The following is a 24,292-nucleotide window of genomic DNA, read 5'->3' as shown; positions in this document are numbered from 1 at the left end:
TCCCAACCGCTCCCAACTATTGTGTATAGTTTGTCTCTAATTGATACAATTGCACCGGATGTAGCAAGATTGATGTCCCGCCCGTGATGAATCGCCACGACCCGATTGTGATTAATCGTTCTAAGCTAATCGATTCCCGAATATCAGGTGAATTATGTCACTCGAATTGCCCCGAATTGGTGGAAAACAATGACAAGCGTTTTAAAATTAGCCGGTTGAAATTGAAAACACAGTATGCGACAGTTTTTATTAAGATTGGGACGAAAATGCTAAACAATTGATCGATTCTAAGCTACGATTCTAAGCTTATCGGTTCCCGAATATTGGATGAATTATGTCACTCGATTGGCCCCGATTCGGTAAAAAACAATGACAAACGAGCAATTCTTGTATATATAATTGGAATCTCGGAATCGGCTCCAACGATTTTCATGAAATTTAGTATATAGGGGGTTTCGGGGGCGATAAATCGATCTAGCTAGGAATCATTTTTAGAAAATGTAATTTTCATCGAATACCGAGCAAAGCTCGGTCAAATAGCTAGTTAAAAATAACTTGCCCAATTTCCAAACACAGTAAGTATTTTTTCCGTGGGTGTGAAAAAGCGGAAATCACTATTACTGCAGTATATAATTATGTTTATACTGCAGTAATACAATTATGATATTGTATAAATGTTAGCAAAGGGAACAAAATACATAACATTATTTTTAAGTAAGGAGTTAATGTGGCTTTCGGATCTTTGCTGCGAGCGACCGCGACCGGTAAAAATTCAAATAAAATGCTACTCTATGACATACACTATAGGTATCATTTTCTACTGACATTTGCGTGGCGACCCACGCTGCTGCCCACGGTGGCGTAAAAGCTAGTGGTAGAGTAAAATGAAACCTATCCTATGTCATAAAGTGGCATTTCGTTTGAATTTTTTGTAGGTCGCGGTCGCTCGCGGCAAAGATCCGAAAGCCACCTTTAGGAGTTATGTATCACTATCTTATAAAAGTTTGAGCAGATTTTTTAAAGTGAAATAAAGTGCCTACTTATTAGTTATCACTATACTGATTAAATTAGATGAATATTTGAATAATAATATATAAATAACTCATTATTACTGAAAAGCTGATGAAAACTGAAGAAAGCGATTCAAAGTACCCCATACTCATTTCCTGGCTTATAAATATTTTTTGTCTAATCTGAGATAACCGAACTCCCAAAACACCCGGGGAAGCGATCCAATTACAATAATCGTCCCATTTTCGTATTCAAATGGTGCAAACTTTGGCTTCGATGTATTGATTCGGTTTTTCAGGTTTTTTCTTCGGCGCCGCCAGTCTTCCGTACCAGCCCGTGTTTGCCAGTACCGATTTTTAAAAGAAAAACCTTTATTCGATTTTCGTATTTCACGAACGATACGACATGAAGATATACCCTGTAAGTAGCCTATTTTCTGATTTTGCGACTCAGAGCTTGTTATCATGTTGATTATGTAAAAAAAAATTACATAATCTTATAAGATAGTGCTTGTTAGGAAAGGCTTGAATTTGAAAATTAAATAAATTTCGATGATAGTAAACACTTGTTGAAAAGGCTTGTAGTAATTAATTTTCTTAATTAAATTCAGCTATACACATTAGATTTAAACGCAAAAACGTTTACTCGTTTAAATTGGCAATTAAAAATCATGGCTGGCTGACTCTAGTCAATTTAAATAAAGTATTTTGTCAGCAAAATACGGAAACAAATATTAGCTGCACTTTATAATATTAGTTTTTGACACCCATTTTTAAATACTTTAATATAAGATATATTTTAATACTTGTCGAATATCGCCGTATGTAAAACGAGTTTTCTTAACAATTGATTAGGAACCGTTAAACATCAGCACGACTTTTCTTTAAAATTCTTCTAAGATCCGTATCACCCTTCTGATCAGTCCGGCTTTTTTTTAACATGGGGAAATGCTTTACGCATCCCCGGCAAATTGGGGATATCGGCCGGGGTATGTAGGACTCCTGTAGTCTACCCACTAAAACCCCATCCATGGTACTCCACTCATCGATAAAGGCAGAGTTGCGGGTACGAACCTAAAGCAACTACCGATCAGTCCGTCCTACGATCAGTCCGATAGGATTGATTGGCCTCCTGGTATATGGAGGCTTATGCCGTAGGCACCGGGAGGTCATCGACAAAAACTCAAAGAAAATGCCACTTATGACCTAGGCCAGGGATGGCGAACCAATGGCTAACATAAAATTTGGAGCACGCTACTGGTCAAAAAACTAGTTAGGTTATTATTATTAATATATGTATAAGTTATATTATTATAAATAAAAGTGCATGAATTTAAAATAATGAAGTCAAAAGTTGTTAAAATTTTATTAATAATTATTATTGTATCATGAATTAATTTATAAATATTGAATGTTAAATAATAATTATATGTAATTGATTAATAATGAATTGTACCTTAATATTGTATAACTGGCAATAAAGGCTTATTCTATTCTATTCTACTGGTCACAAAACTAGTATCGAAATAATTACTTTACCAACAATGAAATTTACAGATACACCTCTGTATATTGAGCACAAAATTACGATAATTTGGAATTACGCACAGAATCACAAAAAAAAAAAAACATCATTGAATGGCACATTTATGACTTTTTCAGAAAAGGTTACTTTGATACGAAAAGGTTCACCATCATGACCTGGTTGGTGGGTCCAGGCTATAGGTTTTATTTTGCTCTACGCCACTACAAACCAGCGGCGGCCGGCAAGGCTGGACCAGAATTTATTATTATTATTATTTGTGTTTTGTAGTTAATGATATTAAGTACCTACCCATGTATTAAAAACATGTGTGTCTGTGACAGTCATAATTCTAATAATGATTGTTAAATTACTTATTTAAATATTTTAGTGTAATAGGAGTACTTGACATTTGCTATTTTTATTATTATTATTTTTTTTTATGTTGTGTAGAGTATACTAGTATTTATTGGACTGCATGGTAAAATGTTACTTCTTTTGTATATTATTTTTAACTGTACTTACTTTGCTGTCTGTTACTACACCGAATAAATAAATTAATTTTTGTCAGTGACGTCCTGGCAAAGTAAACAGAACTAACGAGCAGGCCGACTCAGAAGAGATCCCGAAATTATAAGTTACCAGCGGCGGCCGGCTCGTACTAATGCGTTAAGCTTAGGCCAAACCTACGAGTCAGTGACGGAAAGTCAAGTTGCGTCAAGTTGTCAAATGTGTGTTTTGTATACAAGAAACACATTTGACAACTTGACAACTTGACTTGACTTTGTTCTAAGCTTTTGACAGTCGCGCCCAACTCGCGTAAATTCGCCCGTTTTTTTGAACTCGAGGTACTCCTTAGTCTTGTCTACTCTGGCAACTGTGAAACATGTTGAAAGTGACAGTCGCACCCAACTCGCGTATATTCGTCCGTTTTTTTGAACTCGAGGTATTCCTTAGTTCCGACTACAAACGAACGCTATCAAACGAAAGAATAGGTAAGTATACGTGTTCGCATTAAAGAATCAGAGAAACAAGGTGTAAGTAGTTCCCGTAGGTGAGATGAGCTTATCTATGGCGTATCCATGGTGACAAGTGACAAGGGTCAAATCGGACCCCAATATACCACACTATATTTTCCCAATTTATATCCAGTTATTCGCGCCTGTCACTTTCTCTTAAATAAAAAGGTTGTGTGTTTCTGCTACTACTGCTCTACTTATGGACAGTAAAATAAAACTGTTCTTTGATTAAAAATATGATTATGATTGGCCATTTAGCCGAAACTTTTTCGTTTTCGCTTCGTTATAGAATCGCCGATCAAAATGTATATCATATAATATAATGTATGACATAAGACGAGTCGAACGTCAACGTCATATTAACGAACGCTTATTATATGTCAATTCCATACATTTTCATCGCCGATTCTATAACGAAGCGAAAATGAAAAGATTTTGGCTCCCTGGATTGTTTACATCTTCGACAATATTCTTTTAATATGCCGAAGTTATTGTATGTATTTGGTAGTTTTATGTCAAACCCAGTCGACAGATCACGACTAACGTTGAATTGACATAATTCGATCAAATGAGGTAGGTCTGTCAACTGCCTATGAATCGATTTCTTCGATGGTACATTACAGAGGATGTGCATTGTGCATAGCATAAACATATATATTAAGTCTATGGTGCATAGTAAAAATGTTCCTATTGACGACCCTAGAAAGAGAAAAATAATCGCATCGACAATTAGTGTGAATCTAGTATTGCTTTAACATTTACCTTCTTCCTTAATTATAACAAAAAAAAGTAAAAAAACAAGTAGATGACACTTTTAAAGTCTATCTGACTTTGATATATTTACATTTTCTTATATTTTAATTTCACTTTACCACATTAAAACTTGCTATTTTAGGTGCTCTACAACATACAGATTCAGAGACAATTTAGCAAAGAGAGGAAATCAGTTGAAATGAGATTTTAAATTCGGTAAGTAGATAGCCCGAACTTTTGCTTCACGTCGGAGTTTTAATGTTGTTATGTTTTGTTAAGTGATTCAATGAGAAACTTGGGACATTGAAAACATAAAGTTAATATACCTAGCAGGTATATTAACTTTATGATTGAAAACAAGCGACAATATCTGCCTTTAAACACGGACGTAAAAAAAATACGGACGGATCGCCATTAAGAAATGAGTGAAGCACCCTTAATAAGCCCAGGCGATCATACGTACACATCTTGCACACGCACTCGCACTGTAATAAGCCGATCGTACCGCCATTACGCAATTAGACTGCATCGCGGTGACACGTCTTTGTCATTCATAAATAAAAATAAATATGCCATCTTGTGTTGTAAAATGGTGCAAGAACAATACAACCTTACACAAAAAACATCAAGGAATAATATTTCATAGGTAAGATAACATATTTTTAAAGTATTTTGATAAAATAATGTAAATATTAATTCAACTTCAACAGGTCAGTAATGTCCATAACAAAGTGGGGAAATTTTCCCCAAACCGGGGAAAATTTTAAATTATTTTTAAATAATCAAATAATTAATTTAATTGTCTTTTATTAGTGTCATGTAAGTATTTAGCATACTATTGACCAGTAATTAGGCAGGAATACAATAATAGGGGTGTAGACAGTAAACGAAATCTAATACAAATTATTGTTTTTTTGAGAGTTTGTATTATAGAACTACCGAAAATGGACATATTTTACTTAATAACTTTATAATATTTTTTATATTTAATAAGTGATTTTTTTAATTGAAATAAGAGTGTATTTATTTTTTATACATATTTTTAGGTGTAACAAAATACTTATGTACTTGTTGCTATGCAAATCGGGGACATAAGTAGTTTGGTTGCGTTACGTCAAACCCAGCCGACAGATCACAATTAACATTGAATTGACATAAGTATTCGACCAAATAACGTTGGTCTGTCAATTGCATAGCAATCAACTTCCTTGATGGTACATCTGTAAAATAAATATATTTCCTAAAAATAGTCTACACCCTTATTAATTTCTTAATTTACAAAAGTGGATATAATTGTTGTTTGACGACCTCTGTGGCTCAGTGGGTGGGCTGTCGGTAGCTCAAGCCGGGGGTCGCGGGTTCGAATCCTGCCGACGGAACAAAAAGTTTTCAAAGTTCCTGGGTCATGGGTGTGTATTAAATATGTGTATCATATAATAAAAATCTTAAATATATGTATAGTATAACAGTATTAAATATATTTCCGTTGTCTGGTACCCGTAACACAAGTCCTTCAGGTACTTAGCACGGGGTTAGACTGACGTGGCGTAAGCGTCCATAGATAAAATTGTTGTCTTAGATTTCCTTCAGTAGTAGGGGAGGAAAGGTGCTATTGGTGTAGTCACCCGAGCGTCATTGAGACCTAGTAGGAATGAAAATATTGAATGGACCTCTAGACCAGGAATAAATTTAACACCATGTTAGGTGATTTGATTTGACGTTAGCGCATGGTAGAACTCTCGATAGCTCTAACAGGCCGTTAACTGATTTAACAAGCCATTATTTATTTAACATTACTTGATTGTTTGATGAAACGGGTTACGGGACATAAGTATCTTATATCTTTTCGTATACAGGTTTCGTATATAGGTTTCGGGGGCGATAAATCTATCTAGCTAGGAATTATTTTTAGAAAATGTCATTTTATTCGTGTTTTATCGAATACCGAGCAAAGCTCGGTCAAATAGCTAGTAATAATTTTATTATTGTAAATGTTTGTACATAATCATTATTACTAATAATGTTATGTAAATAATATACTTCTCTGTACGTAACATGTGTTTTTTTTCTATCTATAGTGTCATAAAAATAATATTTTCATTATGACATCTTTAACAACCGCTTACATTTCTGAAGCGAAAAAAACATAAAAATATGTTTAAGTATAAAAAATACATTTAACTTGTCTGAGTTTACAAAATTTAAAAAGTAGGGAAATTTATGATTTATATTATGGCAACCCTCATATCACGCACAAGTCCTACACGGGCGGCCATAACTAGGCTTCACTCGTGATTATAAGAAGGTTACGTCCGTATTTTTTTTATGTCCGTGCCTTTAAACTCAATTTTTTTCGTAAATACAATAGTGACAGTAGAATATACTACTGCAATCAATGATGTTTTATTATAATAGAATATCATAGACTGCAATCTACAATGTTTTCACGTTTGACGGCAGAACCAGCACAGACAATAAACAAAAAGTTATGTTCGACGTTTGACAACGTTTTGACAAATCTGACGATTTTGGTCGAATTATTTGCTGTTCGTGCTAGTACCGCCCTCTGCTTCGAGCCTTGTTATATGCTTATATTCCCTATTGTGCCATGGTCGAAACTCGAAGCCTCGAGGCGAGTCGCAGAACTTTATATTTTATATGAAATTTTGTGGCTAGCAGCGTAGTTTGTGAAAAACTATTAATCAAGGTAAATTAGTAAGTGAGAAAAAATAATAATTATTTAAGTTTAAAAACGCTTATAATCTAGAAATATTTAATGTGGAAAATAGTAAAATATGGCGTGAAAAGTGCTGAATGTACAGCTACTTAAATTAAAAATTTTCATAACATTAATAAAAAGTCACGAAACAATAATTAATTAAAGTAAGAACAGAATCAGTGCGCTCATAAAAATAATAGCTTTTCAGCATTTTCGTTTAGTTAAATGAAATGAGTCTGAAATGAATATTTTATGTTAACTTTAAAATTGTCGTCCGAAAGATGGCTTTTAAGAGTAAAATTCATTTATTATTTCATCATATTTTTTATAATACTTATAAGAAAATATTTTTATAATATATTTTAAACCTTATGCCATGATCACACTTACCGAGTAGAGCGGCGAGACAGTGCCCTCGGCCCATCGCTCTCGGTATGTTTTATATGGAGGTGCTCGGCCGAGGATACCGTATCGCCACTCTACTGGGTAGGTGTAATCAGGCCCTTAGTAGTAGTAGTTATGATGTAGGCGGCACTACACAATATCAATTCTTTCTTTTCATATTAATAGTAAACTAGTTGCCCGCAACTCCGTTGCGCCAAAATTCATTTGTCGCGCGGGAATCGTACATTATCCGGTATGAAAAGTATCCTATGTCCTTTCCCGGATATCGAAGTATCCCCATGACAAAATTCAGCAAAATCGGTTCAGTGGTTTGGACGTGACGAGGTACTTAACTTATGCATTTATAATATTAGTAAAAGTATGGATAGTACTGAAAGTAATATTTATATTACTTTCAGTCGTCATGGCAACAGGGGCGGAGCTAGAGGTGGAGAAGATCAAGCAGCTGGAGGCGCGGATCAGGGCCCCCTGTGTGTGGGGCCGCGTGCCCTGCGGGGTTCGGTTTGAGGACCTCCAGGACACCAGATATGACGCCGCCATACAGTTCCTGAGGAAGCATTACTTGAATGAGGAGGTATTTTTATGATACAGTCTAAGCGGTGATTCGAGGCGAAAGCGGTCAGTGACTCCCTGTCACAAAGTTGAAGTTTTTATCGTATCCACCAATAGGACAATGACCTCTGGTATTTAATTTCCCAATTTTGACTATAGCAAGAGGAGCCGCTTCGGGTCTGAATACCTGCGGAGTCCTTAGTGCCTTATTAAAAAGATCTGATTCATAACTACAATAATTAGCTTGGATGGCCCAAGAAGGTTTGAAAATCTGGAAATTATAATAAAAGAAACAGTTGAATGGATTAAATTGTTATATTCTTCTCACAAAATGACCAAGATTTGAAAATGTGTAAAAAACTCACCGCGATTATATAGTGAATGGTCATTTAGGAACTGAATAAATAAATATTTTTTGCTAAGGCCATTTTTATACGAGCGTTTATACTTTTTTTTTAAAGAAATAAACCAGAGCAGCAGAGCAGACAAACTACATAATGGTATAACCGCATAAGCCACGGTGACGTTTCTCTTCTAGTATTGCGAGTTGTGTTTCTAGTACTTATTAGTACCACTACTAGTGCTTTGGTTACGGCGGTTTTCAGTCAGGCTGCACTATTGATCGTGTAAATCCGGAAAATTCACATTTTGATACTTTGATACTTTGACATAAATTTTACCAGGGCTCTTAAGCTAAAGGCTCTATTTTACTAAAACTTTAATAGTTTCTTAAATTTTTCTTCTCTATGTTATCTTTGACGTAATTTCCATGTACCATTGAGGAAATTGATTCCTAGGCAGTTGACAGACCAACGTCGGACCATGCCAATATAATGGTTAAAGGTACAAGGCGATGCTGGCTGGCGCGGGGCAGAGGGGGGGAGTGACGATGATGAAGGAGGAGGAGGCGTATGTGTTCTGTCGAGGGTAACAGATGTGATATGATGCGTGGTGGCCACAAATCTTCCGACCGAGCGAGGTGTTACGCTCGGTGAGGCCGAAGGCCACGTGATACATTTCAGCTGTCGTATATACGCACGCACTAAGAAAACGACTTAGAATTGTGGGTACCGCCACACCAGTTAGTGTCGCGACGACACGTCCTCTGCGGTTGCTTCATGTCGTCGCTGCCAATCGGCACCTTAATAATTGTGATCTGTCGGCTGGGTTTGACGTAACGCGACCAAACTACGTAGGTCATCTGACTAGGAATCAACCTCTCTGATAGTACATCTTTACGTCGGAGGGCCTAAACATTAGACAAATGGCAAACGATTATCGTAAACGCTAACGCCAACCGCCAACGCCACAAAATGTATGGAATTTGACATTAGTATTCGCTAGCGATTAGCGAAGCGATGACTTATATGTCAAATCGCATACATTTTGTTAGCGTTTACGATAATCGCTTGCTACTTATCTACTAGGGCTGGTCGGTAAAATCAGTATTACCGGCGCTAGCGCAGCACTATATTATATTATCTGCGTTACAAAAACGCTCGTACGAACGTCGCCTAAATTCGGTTGTGCACCCAAGTGAATAAATAATCCTTTGTTGTCTGCTCATAAGACATTCCCAATAGGCAGTAATTATATTCAAAGTCGATGAAAAAGAAATTCCTCTAAGTGAATGTCTGACGAACAATTCCTTTTGATTTAATTTGAATCGACGCTGGAGGCTTTACAGATATTAAAAAATAAATTATTCAATTAATTTTTATTAATAAAAAGTTACCTACCGGAGCCCACACAAAATCGTTGATGCCGAAATTTTTTGAATTTCGAATTATTTGTATGGTTGTTTTCGGTTTTATCCGAATCGATCAAAAGTAACTGTTGCAATGTGCTTGTGTATCTATAAAAGTGTTCTTTATGTTCTTGGTATTAAGGTCCTGTTAGTTAACACACAGAGTAGTAGCGCAGAAATAGCATTTTTTACCAAACTTTTGCATGGGGAAACTCATGACGCTGGGGAGCTCAATCATAAAAACCACAAAATTTTTTTTTTTACTGGTACTACTTTTACGGTGAAAATAACTTACACACATAAAATATTATCACTTTGTTTTGTCACACCATGTATTCGAGGGTAGTTTGTAGTTTAGCAATCAAGCGTCAAATAAATTTGTGACGGTAATTAGAACTGCGGTCGGTCAACGCTAATTGTCATTACCACACGGCGATTTATCTGGGATTTTGCTGAAAATACACGAACCTGTGACACACAGCAATAAATAAACGCTAAGTAAAAATGTTGGGTAAAGGAATGCCAATTTGGCAGACTATAAGGTCAGGGTAAGTATAGCCTGACCTTATCTGTTATCTGAATGCGGTACATATAAATAAATTACTAAGGGCCTGTTTCACCACTTCCTGATAAGTCTATCCACCAATTAACTTGACAGATCAAGTATGGAGAATCTGTCAAAAAAGTTGTGAATAGCTTATTAGTCACTTTATCAGAAAGTGGTGAAACAGACCCTTAGTTTATTGGTTGAATGATGTTGAATGCAACATTTATTTTGCCATCTACGTTACTTCAGGTATAAATATAGATGTTGAGTAATTCTTAGTGTCTAAACACACTATGCCGAAGTTCCGCGGCGGAAATTCCTCATGATTACGTCAGCAATGTCAAACGCATACAATATGACGCGACGGAATTTCGGCATGGTGTGTCATCGGCAATTTAAAATACATTGAAGCAAGCAAGAATCATGCGGAAATTCTGCCGCGGAACTTCGTCAAAGAGTGTTTAGACACGTATAATAATACGTGATATTCGGATTCGGACTAGTTCTCGCAAACTCCGGATAATCACATCGTTTCCCGCTCTTACTTCCGTCTTCTCCTCTGCTTCAGCTTCCGTTACTGCTCGTTCTTCCATTTCAATATGAGCAAGATGCCATTCTCCTGATTCTGAAGGAGCTCCTTTAGAATCCTCAGAACCCCTGGAATCTGAGATTGGCTCCTTTGATGCGTAGTCAAAATCAAAATTTATTCTGTTTTTGACTATGCGTCAAAAGAGCCTTGTAGTTATAGCCTGTAGGAGTAAAGCTATGTTCACACTATGCACTTTCATCTTCAATTTTCTTCATCTTAAACTTTTTTCATTAAACTTTTGTTTTGGTGCATTCAATAATTGAATGCGTCAACGAACGCAACGCCAATATTGTCATTTTTGTTCAGTTGCAGCTTCTGTCAGCTTAATGTAATATTTTGTAACATGTGCGATGCGAAACATTTTACTGGGTGGAATATGTGCGGCTTATTTAGTCATAAGACATTCCAGAAAAAAAGGAACAAAGTGAATGTTTTGGATACGGTCAGAGCACATGCGTCGCGGGCATGCCTCACGTGCGCTGTTGACAGCGCTATAACGCATGCCCTTGATGAACAAAAAAAGGCACAGTGTAGACATAGCTTGACGTGAATTAGTTGTAACAATATTTGTGTACAATGATGATCATAAAATAGGTTAGCAGTAATAAATGATAAAGTTCCACACGCGCAAGTTTATTTAAATTCTGCGTTTAAAGTTTCGCGGCGTGTCTTGCTTTCCGTTTCGCCACAATACAGATACATACAGTATCGCAACTGCAACGCAGAGGCAAGTTTTTGCAACTTGATATCACATTTATCTTTGAAATAATTAGAAATTATGTAAATCAAACACCTTTGGCTTGCATAATGCACATAAGTATATGTTATGTATGTAAAGATTTTGAATTATGTTACATTGACGTTTTGCTTCGTTGTCCTACTCGTCGTTGACGAAGATGGGTAACGTACGTCAACACAAATCCATAAAATGCGTTGTTCCAATTTAACGATGCAGCGTATAACGCGCTGTGGCACCGCTCTTATGCTTCTTGCATCAGACGATCTTGTATGAATACGACCTACTGTATGTTACTTATAATGTTGTTTCATAATGCATACTGCGGCTGAACTTTTTCGGGGAGCGCAGGAAAGTTTAAAATTGCAACATCTGCTTAAAAATACTCCGCATATAATGTAATTGCACCGAATCTGTTTAACATTTATTGTTGGTAACTCGCTCCGCCCGCGCCGTCCGTAAATGAATTGAGTTACAACTTATTATGTAGTTAATGTTTTAATGTTACTTGCTTCATTTGCAGAGATTGTTGCAGGTGTTTTCATTGTCTGTATAGTTGTGGTTTTCAGGAAATTGTACTTAACCTTTATTACAGTTTATGTTAAGAATACCTTATGTCTATTTTGGAAACTATGCTTAATGCTCTATAGTTCAAGCCGTGAGACGAGGCAAAAAACTTCGTATTAATCACGCAAAGTTTCTAAGAAAATCCGCACCACATTTTATGGCTGAACGTTTAGAGGATGAAGTTCGACCACGATCACTACAATGATCGTGAAATACGTTGTCAATAATACCGACAATAGACAGAACGAACCAGTAGACCGACTCAGAAGTGTTCATAAAATTTATACGTTTGTCGTGAGTACTAATATGTCATATCGGCCGGCGCGCGCTTTGTTAATGCGTTGCTGAGCCGTTCATAGCATGCTTGCAGCGGTACCAGTTACAACGCGCCGATTTGTCACAATTTGTCAGCTTGTTTGAAGTCGGCCTACTGGCTCTTTCTGTCTATTGTGATTTGTGATAGTGAGTTTGTATTATTGAGAATTGTAACAATAGCATTCGCCTATCATGGCCAAATACTACAATGACATAACATACTTTTAGATAACCTACAAATCTGTTAAAATTCTCGACGATGAGGAAGGTACGGAGGAGTTTTTGAGCAACGCCAAGATATGGCTGAAGGATAAAATGTCCATCGCTGCGGTGAAAGAAGGTACCGACAAGCTAGTCGGACTACTGATTATGAGGATACAGGAGAAAAGTGAGTAGAGCTAACCCATTGTTGGCAGTCATGTTATTATTGGCACTAGATATTTGAATTACTAGGAATGAATAGGATTTTCTGTAGTTTGATCATTTAAAGTACCAATAGTTGAGTATTTTTATTCAGATTCAATTTAATCAAAACGTAAACATGTAGCCAAATTATGAATTACTAGATTATTGCGCTAAAGTTCGTTTTTCGCGCGGGAACCGTATATTTTTTTCGGGATAAATCCTTTACCGGGACTCAAAGTATCTCCATACCAAATTTCAGCAAAACAGTTCAGCGGTTTGGACGTGAAGAGGCAACAGACAGACTGACAGACACACTTTCGCATTTATAATATTAGTATGGATCGCTGGCGTCATGTAAAATGACAAATTTTTGGTATCCTTGCGTATCCTTGCCTTGATATTGTTAGTAGTACAAAACACTTGTAGAGTAGATTTAACATGATGCGGTGGATTTTGTCGTAAATTGTTCAGAGTTTGTCGTATAAATACAAATCGTTTCAAAATACTCCGCGTAGACATATTTACGAATTCGTAAAAGAATTCCGATTCTGCGAAGGCGTGTAAGGAACACGTGGCTATGTTGTAGCCAGATAGCGTTTGAGATATTTTTAAAATAGTTTATTAATTAGCTTTTTTAAGATTTGGTGTCTTAAAAAAGCCTTTGGGAAAAATAAATAGAAATCATAAATTAAAGAAAAATACTGGTTAACCTTTAACTGTTTTCTTTATCTAAAAGTCGAATCTACTCCTAAAGATTAATAAATTATTTTAATCATTCATCACAAGGATTTGGTATCTTAAAAAGCCTTTGGCAAAAGCAAAGATAAATCATAAATTAAAAAAAAATACAGGTTAACCTTTAGCTGTTTTCTTTATTTAATTCATGAAGCCTCAAGCGGCCACATCCGGCCGCGATAACAATAGATAAACTGTCTGGTTTTAGCTAGAGTACAAGTTAGCAATACCAATGTTCAGACTAGCCAAAGTAAGCAAATCCTTTAAAGGCCAATGTATACGCCTATACAATAAATCCCAGAAAATGTTCAAAATCTACCTTTAAACAATTTAAAAAAGCAGTTAAAGAACGTTTGTGTGCTAAAGCGTATTATAAAGTCAATGATTTCATCGAGGACAGCACACCTTGGGAATAGGGTGGCTCCATGCAGGTTAATTTTCTTTTATTTTTGTAATTTTTGTTATTTTTGTAATAACATTGTAATTTTCCATTTTTTTAGTAAAAGATGGCCCCGTGCGAGTTTCTTACGCCGGTTCTTCTCGGCGGGGTAGTTCCCGAACCGGTGGTAGGCAACGTAGTTTCTTCGTTCGACTTACAAAAAGTGTATCATGATACCCATTTTGAATAAAAATATATTTTATTTATTTATTTATTATTATAGTAAGATAAAAATGGAAATACACTACTAAAATCATAATCCTTCCATTTAGCTTTACCTTAGTCGGATAAAAATAAATCTGTACCGCTTATAACTTGGACGGCATAATTTGTGCGTAAATTGGTTTCAAAATAGAGAATAGGTAGTTGGGTACGTATCAAGAGGACGTATTCTATAAATTTGAATTCGTGAAAATAAACGTATTGTGTTTTATTTCCTCGGCTCTGAAAACACTCGAATTGCTTTCCCGTAAATAAAACCACCTTTATGTTCAGCGTTTTCTGAACAGTTTTTGAACGATTTCCTTATTTTTCCCCCGCCTATGTAAAAAAGAACGTATAAAACAATTTTGTTTTATTGGATTGGGTGCATAAATTATATTGTGCTGAGATAAATATCGTTTTTAATCCGCAATTCAAAATAGAGCTTTATATACCGAATTTTTAAAGATATGACATAAGAGATCTATGGGTTTTATATTAATAGGTAGGCAACGGTTTATGGTTTCTTAGTGTCTAAACCTTATTTTCCTGTTCTGAGGTCTAAACACACTATGGTCTATGCCAAATTTCCTCGACGGAAGTTCGGCTTGATTCCGCCTGCAATGTATTTTAAATCACCGATGACACACCATGCCGAAATTCCGTTGCGTTATGTTGCATTTGACATTGCTCTAGTAATCATGCGGAATTTCCACAACGGAAATTCGGCACGGTGTGTTTAGACACTGACAGACGATCGGCACTTGCTAACGGTAGATACAACTACAGCCGTCGACGGCAGACCTTACATGAACAAACGTTAAAATATAACAATTCAATCACATTATTTGAGAACATCTCACGGATTGGGGTGCGTTATGTAAATTATTAAAGTAAATTAAGATGATAGTTTCAACGTGGGATTTTTGTTACTACTTTTGTTCTTTCAGACGCATTCTCGAGAACTTTCAGCAAAGTGAAATTCACGTACAACGAGAGATACACAACAGTTATGAAGTTCTACCGGGATGTGGAGCAAGATACCAACTTGTTTGAGGAGTTGGGGGTGCGGAGATACTTCAAAATTTATGTTCTGGCGCTAAAACCGAGATATCGACACAGAGGTTATTGTTTCATTTGTTTGCGAGGTTGAAGATCTGAGTGAAAGTTAGGGCCTGTCCACATGTCCACGTCACGACGTCGTCAACGTTGAACGGTGCGGTAACGTGCGAGTTACGTTGTCGCGACGCACGTCACCGTGCTTTAATATAAAACTACCTATTGTGCATTAACTAGGGTATGTTATTCGAATAAAAAAAGTGTATAGTACGGCAACGTCACCGTAAAACTACACGTCACGTCGGCTGACGTGGCTCGATCCGTTGCGCTTGCTCAGTTAATACTTAATGCACAATAGGTAGAGTTTTACAAGGTACGGCGACGTGCAATTTTGCGTGGTCGTGACGTGCATTTTCACGTTACGTTAACGTAAATTTGCACGTCGCGACAACGTAACGTCCCACGTTACCGCAACGGTTCACGTTGACGACGTCGTGACGTGGAGATGAACACAGGCCGTTAATCCTTGGTAAAGTATCGTGTATCTTCTTCCTGTTTATGAAAAAGGTGCTTATTACTAGAGTTACCTTTGACCCAAAACTGTGCGAGATGAGTAAATAATATAACTATGTACTTTGTTGCCTGTAAGTTAATACCTCTAATAATTATATTTCTATACTCTTCATAGTAGGTTAGAGTATGCGCTGAAGTTTTTCTTATTACAAAATTAAGGCTGCCTTAGCCCGGCCGCACATTGTCCGAAATTTCGGATCCGAAACGGTTGAACGTCCGCGCTGTCTCTTACATTTTGTACTGAGCCGAGTAAGCTCGAACTCGCCGGAAGGATATTTCGGATAGTGTGCGGGGTGGCGGTCCGGCGAAATTCAACTGTTTCTGATCAAAATTCGGACAATGTGCGGCCGGGCTTAAGCTTTCTCTTTTTTGAAAGTGGATTTACAATGATTAGAAGGAATATAAAAGGACTCCTAGATGATCAATTTTAGTGTGCAATACTACGAATAATAAAAACTAAGGAATCGTAACTCCCATACTATTACCGTTTTAAATTTGGTTCCTTTTGATCTGTCATGTCAGCCTAGTACCGCTCAAGGTCACCTAAATATTGCAAATGTATTGAAATGTGTACCAAAAGTACACTTTTTTCACAAGTATTTTGACGGTTTTACTTTTCCTTAGTTTTTATTATTCGTAGGTGCAATAACATGTATTGTGCAATATTATTGAACGTCTAGAATCGATATCAACGCGCCTTTCAATCTTATTGTCAAAAAAATTTGTTCAATACTATTTTTCTATGATATTGCACAATAAAATTCTGCCTATTGTGCATTTAACTGAGCAGGCGCAACGGATCGAGCCATGTCGGCCGACGTGACGTGCAGTGTTATGGTGACGTTGCCGTACCGTACATTTTTGCTATTCGAATAACAAGGCACGGCGACATGCAACGTTGTGTCGGCGTGACGTGCATTTTGATCGTCTAGGGGCCCACTAATACGGTACGGTAGAAAAGGAGTTAAAAATGTGTTGTCATTAAGATTTTCATTCCCATCCTATTAAGCTTTAGTGGTAAAGGTTTTTCAAGCATTCTAGATGGTAACACAATGACAGTTTTCCCATACGGCAGGCCTTACCAAATACGTCATTAAAAAAATAAATGACCTAGGCACCAAAAATAAATGTCTGTAATAATGTTCGGCTATATTGTGCGCGTGTGTGTGTATTTCTTTAGGTATAGCGAAGGAGATGTTGAGATGCACCAAAGGGCTGTGCGAGAGCGCGCAAGTTCCCGCCCTAGCTGGTATCTTCACGACCGCCCGGAGCCGGCAGATAGCTGACGAGATCGGCTTCCAGAAGATCAAGGAGCTGTACTATACGCGATATCTTGTTAATGAGAAGGTAAGTTGGTGAATGCTCACTTCCCATTCAAGATCTTCCGTGGTCCAGTGGTTAAGAGCGTGGATCTGACTCGGAGGTCGTGGGTTCGATTCCCGCATTGGAAACAAGTTATTTACAAGTTTGGTTAGGACAATGCAGGCTGATCACCTGATTGTCTGACAAGTAAGATGATCCATGCGTCGGATGGGCATGTAAAAAGTCGGTCCTGCGCCTGATCTCTCGCCAGTCGTGTCGCTCTTCCGTCCCACTGAGTTATGAGAGTAAAGGAATAGAGAGTGCTCTTGTGTACTGCACACACACTTGCTCACTATAAAATTACTCCTGCGTAGCTGGCCTGGTTTCAATGAAATCGGCCACCGCCACCGGAACCGGTGTGGGAGCTATTATTACTTTACATTTTTCTTATACTTATAATTCTATTCCCTACTCGTCCCACTACTTCCTTCTTTTGTTTTTCTACTTTTGCTGCTTATTCTCCTATTGTTCCAAGAAAGCTTAAGCCTAAAGAGTCCAAAAAAATGTGTGGTACCTAGCCCAATGCCCGCTACAACTAAAAATAAATAGAACTATCTGTACTAATCTATACTAATATAATAAACACAAAAGTATGTCTGTCTATCTGTCCGTCTGTCTGTCTATTTGTTACCTCTTCACGCTCAAACTGCTCAAGCGTTTTAGCTCAAATTTAGTATGGACTTACTTTATGTCTCGAGAAAGGACATAATATTATTATAATTCTTTTAGGCTGGAAAAATGTACGGTTTCCACGCGATAAAGGAATTTCATAATCTAGTTCAATATGATTAAAGGTACTAAAGTGTCCCGATTCTACGAGGTGGTACACTAGGTTGAAGTATATTGGTTTTCCGCTGTCGATTATCTACCGCAGTAGTTAGAAAATTCCTATACCTGTATTCAGAATTGTAGCGCTAATTGTCCGACCTGAAATCGCTTAGTGTCTATATTGTAAAATACAGACCGCTTCATTCTACCTTACTTCGGCTAAGCCAAAAATAATTTCGGCAGTGTATGCAAGTATGTACACTTTGTACAGCTTGTAACATAGAGTACAATTTTTGACTCTTACAGATAGAATTTTGAAACATAGGTCATAGTAGATATTACTCGTAGACGATTTCAGCCTTTAACTTTCCAGAGAGTATTCTGGGATACCGGTCTCGGTAACTACGGAGCAGCTCTCATGGCGTACCGGATACCGGATATTGAGGAGCCAGTGGAGGTAGAGACCCAGGCGTCATCCAGGTTCAGCATCAACACCAATGAGGAGGCACCAGAAGAAAACTGAGGAAAAACTTGGAGTATACTTATGAGGCTGCGTCAAAAGGGAAATAAATCTGAAAGTAATATGTTTTATTTATTTTAGAGTACTTGCTCTTGACTATTTTAAAGTTAATTATCGTTTAACTAGTGTTATATTGCTCGTTCTTTGTTTAAAAAAAGTTTTGTTGACGGTTGTAATAATCCAGACGAGCTGCACAAGATATGAGGTTAGCTTGGAAAATATTACGCCTCTAGTCCACCGGCGCTGTGAACTGCGCATAAAGTTAATATACCTAGCGAAATAGAGCAATAATCTCGAGCTGTCAAATGAAACTGAAATTGGTTTTCATCTGTGTGAAAAATATGTGTACGTATACACTTACACAAGCATGATTGAACATTAATTCTATGAGATTAAATTGTCAACGTGCGGCACGTGCCGACTGGACGTCAAAAAAAGAGTCCTGTTGTCATGTATCACACGTCTCCTTTTACCACGCAGTGTTACTGATAGTGACATCTCTCTTGCTCAGGCTTTTGTTTCTCTATTCCGCTAGGTCGTGTGGCGGATGAGACAGTAAATCTGTTCGCCACTGTTTCGCGGTTCGCAGCGTCGGTGGACTAGAGGCGTAAGTGATTAGATTGGTTTGTAGTAAAATGATCATAACTTCAGTGTTGTATTGTTTCAACAGGCATTTTTTTATGTCATTTTAAGAACATGGGTAAAAATATAAATAGATACAACATTTTGGGGATAAGGAATATGAATAAGGATACAAAATGTCATGACGGTTATAAATAAAAAGAAGCAATCCAAAACTAATTTAAAGATTGTTATATTTTTTCACATCCTTACAGGACTCAACGGTGGACTTATCCGTCCTTTTACTCCAAATTTCCTATTCCTTTTCATTACTTCACCCTTTGAGGATACCGCAGCCATAAAATCGTATAAAATACGGCCGTCCATACGTTGCGGTGTCTTACTTGTGGTCCCAAAGGTTGCGCCTGTATTATCCATGTATCGTTATTATTTAAACCTCCGACGATAACAGCATGTCTGTGGCATCGCAGCTAGATTTGATGTGTTTTTTTTATATAACGTGATTGAGAATCTTCTTACTTTTTATGTTATCATCATTAACTTGTTTATACAGGGTGTGACAAAACTTGTGATAATACTTTAGATATCATGACTGAATCCCTTATATAACAGAGTTCACTGTAAAAGTAGCAGCGCTTAAAGATCAATTTTTTGTGATTTGTAGGAATGGGCAAGCGACCCCGCGTCATGAATGTTTCCATACAAAGGTAGAAAAAGTTTATCTTTCAGCGCTGCTACTATCACAGCGAACTCTATATAGATTATAGAGAACCCACACACGTTACACATCCTAAAGTATTATCACTTAGTTTTGTTACATCCTGTAGATAATTTGGGTGTAACCGAAAGTTTTAAATTTTGTTTTACTAGCATTACAATAAGTTTTAAGAAGCCCTCTACACGTGAGATGATAGATACCTTACATGATAGCAAAGCTGTCTATAGCATGCACATTGCACAATCGGCGCCAAACTTAGGAAACGGTGGTACCGAGGTGGTTCCTATGGGCGTACCCAGGATTTAAGCTGGGGGGGGGAAGCAGCAAACGAGAAGTTGGTCGGTCTGGTATATTGAAACAAAAAGTCATGACAATTGACTTTTATTTCATCTAAATGAAAATATTATATTTAGTTTCCAACACTTCATTTTGCGCAGAGTAGGTAACACGTTTTTAGTTGCCAGGAAAATTGACGCTGCCCCCCCTGCCCCTACCTAGGTACGCCAATCGTGGTTCCTATTAGTAACGTGTATACACAATTAATATAGTAATTGTGTATATTATCTACAAGATGCAGCAAAGCACAGAGATAATATGGCAATAAAACTATTGCCATATTATCTTTATTACTATTTATTCTGAGTTTTCTGTTCCCCCAAAAAGTTTATCAATCCCGAAACTGATTCGAACAAAACGGAAAACAACTTTCTCGACGTACTAAGAACAAAAAATCTGACGAACGTCAAAAGTTTGCTGCGCGGTCTGTTAACAACCAGACTCGTGGTGTGTGGTTGACTTTATTATTCAAATATTTTTTATTGATTCTAAAAGTTTTGCGTGTTGCTATAACCTGCTTCTCTCGCAATATAAACTTTTTAATAATAAACTACGATAATGTCATTTTCTACTAGATGATAAGGTGATAATATCGCCTAGGTTAATGTGATGTTTCTCGTTCTAAGTTATATAATACGAGTACGTAACGACATAAACATAAACTTAAGTTTTCATTGAACATAAAGGTTTCTATACTCTACTCGGGCTAGCTTGTCGCTAGCGGTCATTGACTCCCTGTCAAAAACTTGTCATTTTCCATATAAAACCACGATAAACAATATCTGACACTTCATTGTCAATCGCGGTTTAGGCTGGCTTCTCACGGCGTGTGATATCACAAGCCGCGCCGCGCCGAGCCAGCTATTACGAGCGAGCACGAGCCACAGGCGAGCACGAGCCACCCCTTCTCACGGCGCGTTATATCACAAGCCGCGCCACGCTGACAAACATTCAAGCAAAATTAAACTTTATTAACACGATAATAGATATCATTTTGCTCTAAATCACTACGATAAATAAGTAAATTTTAATGAAATGCAACTTTATCCACTAGGCAACTAGGTTGCATTTCAATCTATGCCGCTAATTTTATTATATTAAGTTTAATTCCTTTATTTTGATAACAGATGCCGCTGCTTGGCGGCTACATCGCGCTATAGCTAGCACGAAAATATTTGTTATAGGTATAAGGTGATTAATAGTATGACACTATTTCCATTCACACTCGCTCTTGGTGTTGTAGAGTTGTAGAGCGATTTTAGTCCCAGGGTAGCCGTACAGACGGATTTCGTGATGTTGTGCTTGAACAGAAGCGTCATTCTTCCACCAGTACGAGTAGAAATATAATAATTATTATTACTTATTGTGAATTATAAATTATGAAAACAGTATAGCATCACGGGGAACTGGGAAGGTTTTGAGCAATTATTGTTCGGAATCGTACATCCTGCTAGCTTTCGTCATCATTCCACGCGAAAAACATACCATCATCAATCCTCATCACCTTGGTGAGTGGCAGTCTTCCACCGTGCATTTTTTGCATAACATCCTGCCATGCACTATAAAACTCAGGAATGAACTGCCACCAGTATTTGAGGACCAATACACGCCATAGGAATTTAGTCCCAGCCCCCAGGGTATCCCACCCTGGGACTTAATTCTACAACACCAAGAATGAGTGTAAGTGAAAAGAGTTTCATATTAGTTAATCACCTATAATAAAAATTTTCGTGCTAGCTATAGCGCGATGTAGCCGCCAAGCAGCGGCAGATGCCGCTGCTTGGCGGCTACATATACGTACTATCATTTATTTGATAACAGATGTTATCAAATAAATGAATTACACTTAATTTAATAAAATTAGCGGCATAGATTGAAATGCAACATAGTTGCCTAGTGAATAAAGTTGCATTTCATTAAAATTTACTTATATATCGAAGTGACTTAGAGCAAACTGATATCTATTATCGTGTTACTATAGTTTCATTTTACTTGAATTTTTGTCGGCGTGGCGCGGCTTGTGATATCAAGCGCCGTGAGAAGGGGTGGCTCATGCTCGCCTGTTTGCTCAAGCCGCGCCTTTGAAGTTACCGACTTTAATCGGATCGGGACGCGCCTGCACGAGCCGCGCCGCGCCACCCCTTCACACGGCGCGTGGCTCGAGCGGGCGCGGCGCGGCTTGCGATAATACGCGCCGTGAGAAGGCACCATTATATGGAAAATGACAAATTTTTGACAGGGAGTCAATGACCGCTAGCGATAAGTTAGCCCGAGTGGAGTATAGTGTTTCTACTAGTTAACAGGCATCAACATCATTTTCCGAGTTACCTTAGTACTATCGGAGAAGTTGATTCACAGGCACTTGACGGACCTACGTAATTTGGTCGCATTACGTCAAACCCAGCTCTCACGACTAAAGCTGGTTTCAGACTACGCTATGATATAATAGCATATACAGGGTGTAACAAAAATAAGTGATAATACTTTAGAGTGTGTACGTATTCCTTGTAGAGAGTTCACTATGAAAGTAGCAGCGCTGAAAGACCAAATTTTTTTTTTCACTTACAAAAGTGAAAAAAAAATTGGGTTTTTCGACGACGACAACGAGTTTCCCCATACAATTGGGGAAACTCGTGACGCTCGGGCCCTTGCCCATACAAAAGTGAAAAAAAATTTTCGTCTTTCAGCGCTGCTACTTTCACAGTGAACTCTCTACAAGGAACACGTACACACCCTAAAGTATTATCACTTATTTTTGTTACACACTGTTATAGTATATAACTCATATCGCGCACCATACATTGTTATAATAATATACAGGATGTAACAAAAATAAGTGATAATACTTTAGGGTGTGCACGTGTTCCTTGTAGAGAGTTCAATGTGAAAGTAGCAGCGTTGAAAGACCAAAAATTTTTTTCACTTTTGTATGGGGAAACTCGTGACGCTTGGGCTCTTGCCCATACAAAAGTGAAAAAAAAAATTCGTCTTTCAGAGCTGCTACTTTCACAGTGAACTCTCTACAAGGAACACGTACACACCCTAAAGTATTATCACTTATTTTTGTTACACCCTGTATAGTATATAATAATATAATATAGTACAGTACAGTGTGACCGTGTCCATAACAATATAATAATTATTGGTGCGCGATATTCTTATGCTGCTATGAGCTATATATTATATGCTATTATATTATAGCGTAGTCTGAAACCAGCTTTATATTGAATTGACATAGCCCGACCAACTGACGAAAGTCTGTCAACTTGCCTATGAAAGCCTATGAATAAGTTTCTTCGATGATACCTGCTTTGCGCCATTTGCAAAAGGGTAAAACTTATTCAGAAACAAAAATGACTACTAGTGCAGACGTCAGCGTCATATACCGCTTTACCCGGTTTCGCGTCATTCTGAAATCGATAAAAACTTAAACTTAATTCAAACATAAGTTTTCATTAAGTAAACATAAAGATCGCTCGTTGAATATCAGCGTTATTTCCTGTTAAGTTAGCTTAGGACATTATTTTATTATAAAGAATAGAAACTTATATTTAACTCAAACTTAAGTTTTCATTAAACATAAAGATTACTCGTTAAGTATCAACGTTATTTCCTGTAAGTTAGTTACATTATCCGTTATTATTCGTGGACGAAACAATAAAAACTTAAACTTAAATTAAACTTAAGTTTTCATTAAATTCAGAAATCGTCGCTCACGATTTACGAGGGCTATAAAGCAGTCGACACTCGAATAAACTTTACAGCGGCATAAAACTGTTAAGTATGACATCCGATCAAACGACGACATCACTCTACAGGTTCATATCACTATACAGGGGCTTGCTTCTCATAAATCGAATGTTCGAGTACCTTGGGCCCAATTGGGCCATGATGGAGGCGGTCACGAAGGCTCGATGTAAAAACGTCCGAGGACGAGCGGTTTGGCCGCTACACATATGACACAATTGTATACATATACTAGAGATCGCCCAGCAATGATCGAAATTCGACCATAAATTAAATTATAATTTTAAATGCTATTAATATTCTATTACCAAAATATTGACTTTCTTCTTCTTACTTTGGCTCCCCGTATTGACTATTTCAGATTGG

At 37.3% G+C, this 24,292-nt stretch overlaps 1 protein-coding gene across 2 annotated transcripts; it reads left to right on the top strand.

Annotated features, from left to right (window-relative positions):
• The first annotated feature begins 1,407 nt into the window (after positions 1-1,407).
• On the top strand, positions 1,408-18,567 carry LOC121727882. Of its 2 annotated transcripts, none has more exons than XM_042115928.1 (6): positions 1,408-1,431; positions 7,827-8,002; positions 12,710-12,869; positions 15,212-15,385; positions 17,074-17,240; positions 18,397-18,567. In XM_042115928.1, exons 2-6 carry the CDS (start codon positions 7,832-7,834, stop codon positions 18,544-18,546), a joined length of 822 nt encoding a protein of 273 aa, XP_041971862.1. In that variant the 5' UTR covers positions 1,408-1,431; positions 7,827-7,831; the 3' UTR covers positions 18,547-18,567. The 2 variants fall into 2 exon arrangements, with proteins under 2 accessions (XP_041971862.1, XP_041971861.1); XM_042115927.1 differs by lacking the exon at positions 1,408-1,431 and adding an exon at positions 4,408-4,520.
• The last annotated feature ends 5,725 nt before the right edge of the window (positions 18,568-24,292 follow it).

Source organism: Aricia agestis, chromosome 6 (assembly GCF_905147365.1).
Source record: "Aricia agestis chromosome 6, ilAriAges1.1, whole genome shotgun sequence".
NCBI lineage: Eukaryota > Metazoa > Arthropoda > Insecta > Lepidoptera > Lycaenidae > Aricia > Aricia agestis.
Note: the sequence above shows the minus strand (reverse complement) of the source record. Positions and strands in the feature narration are given on the sequence as shown.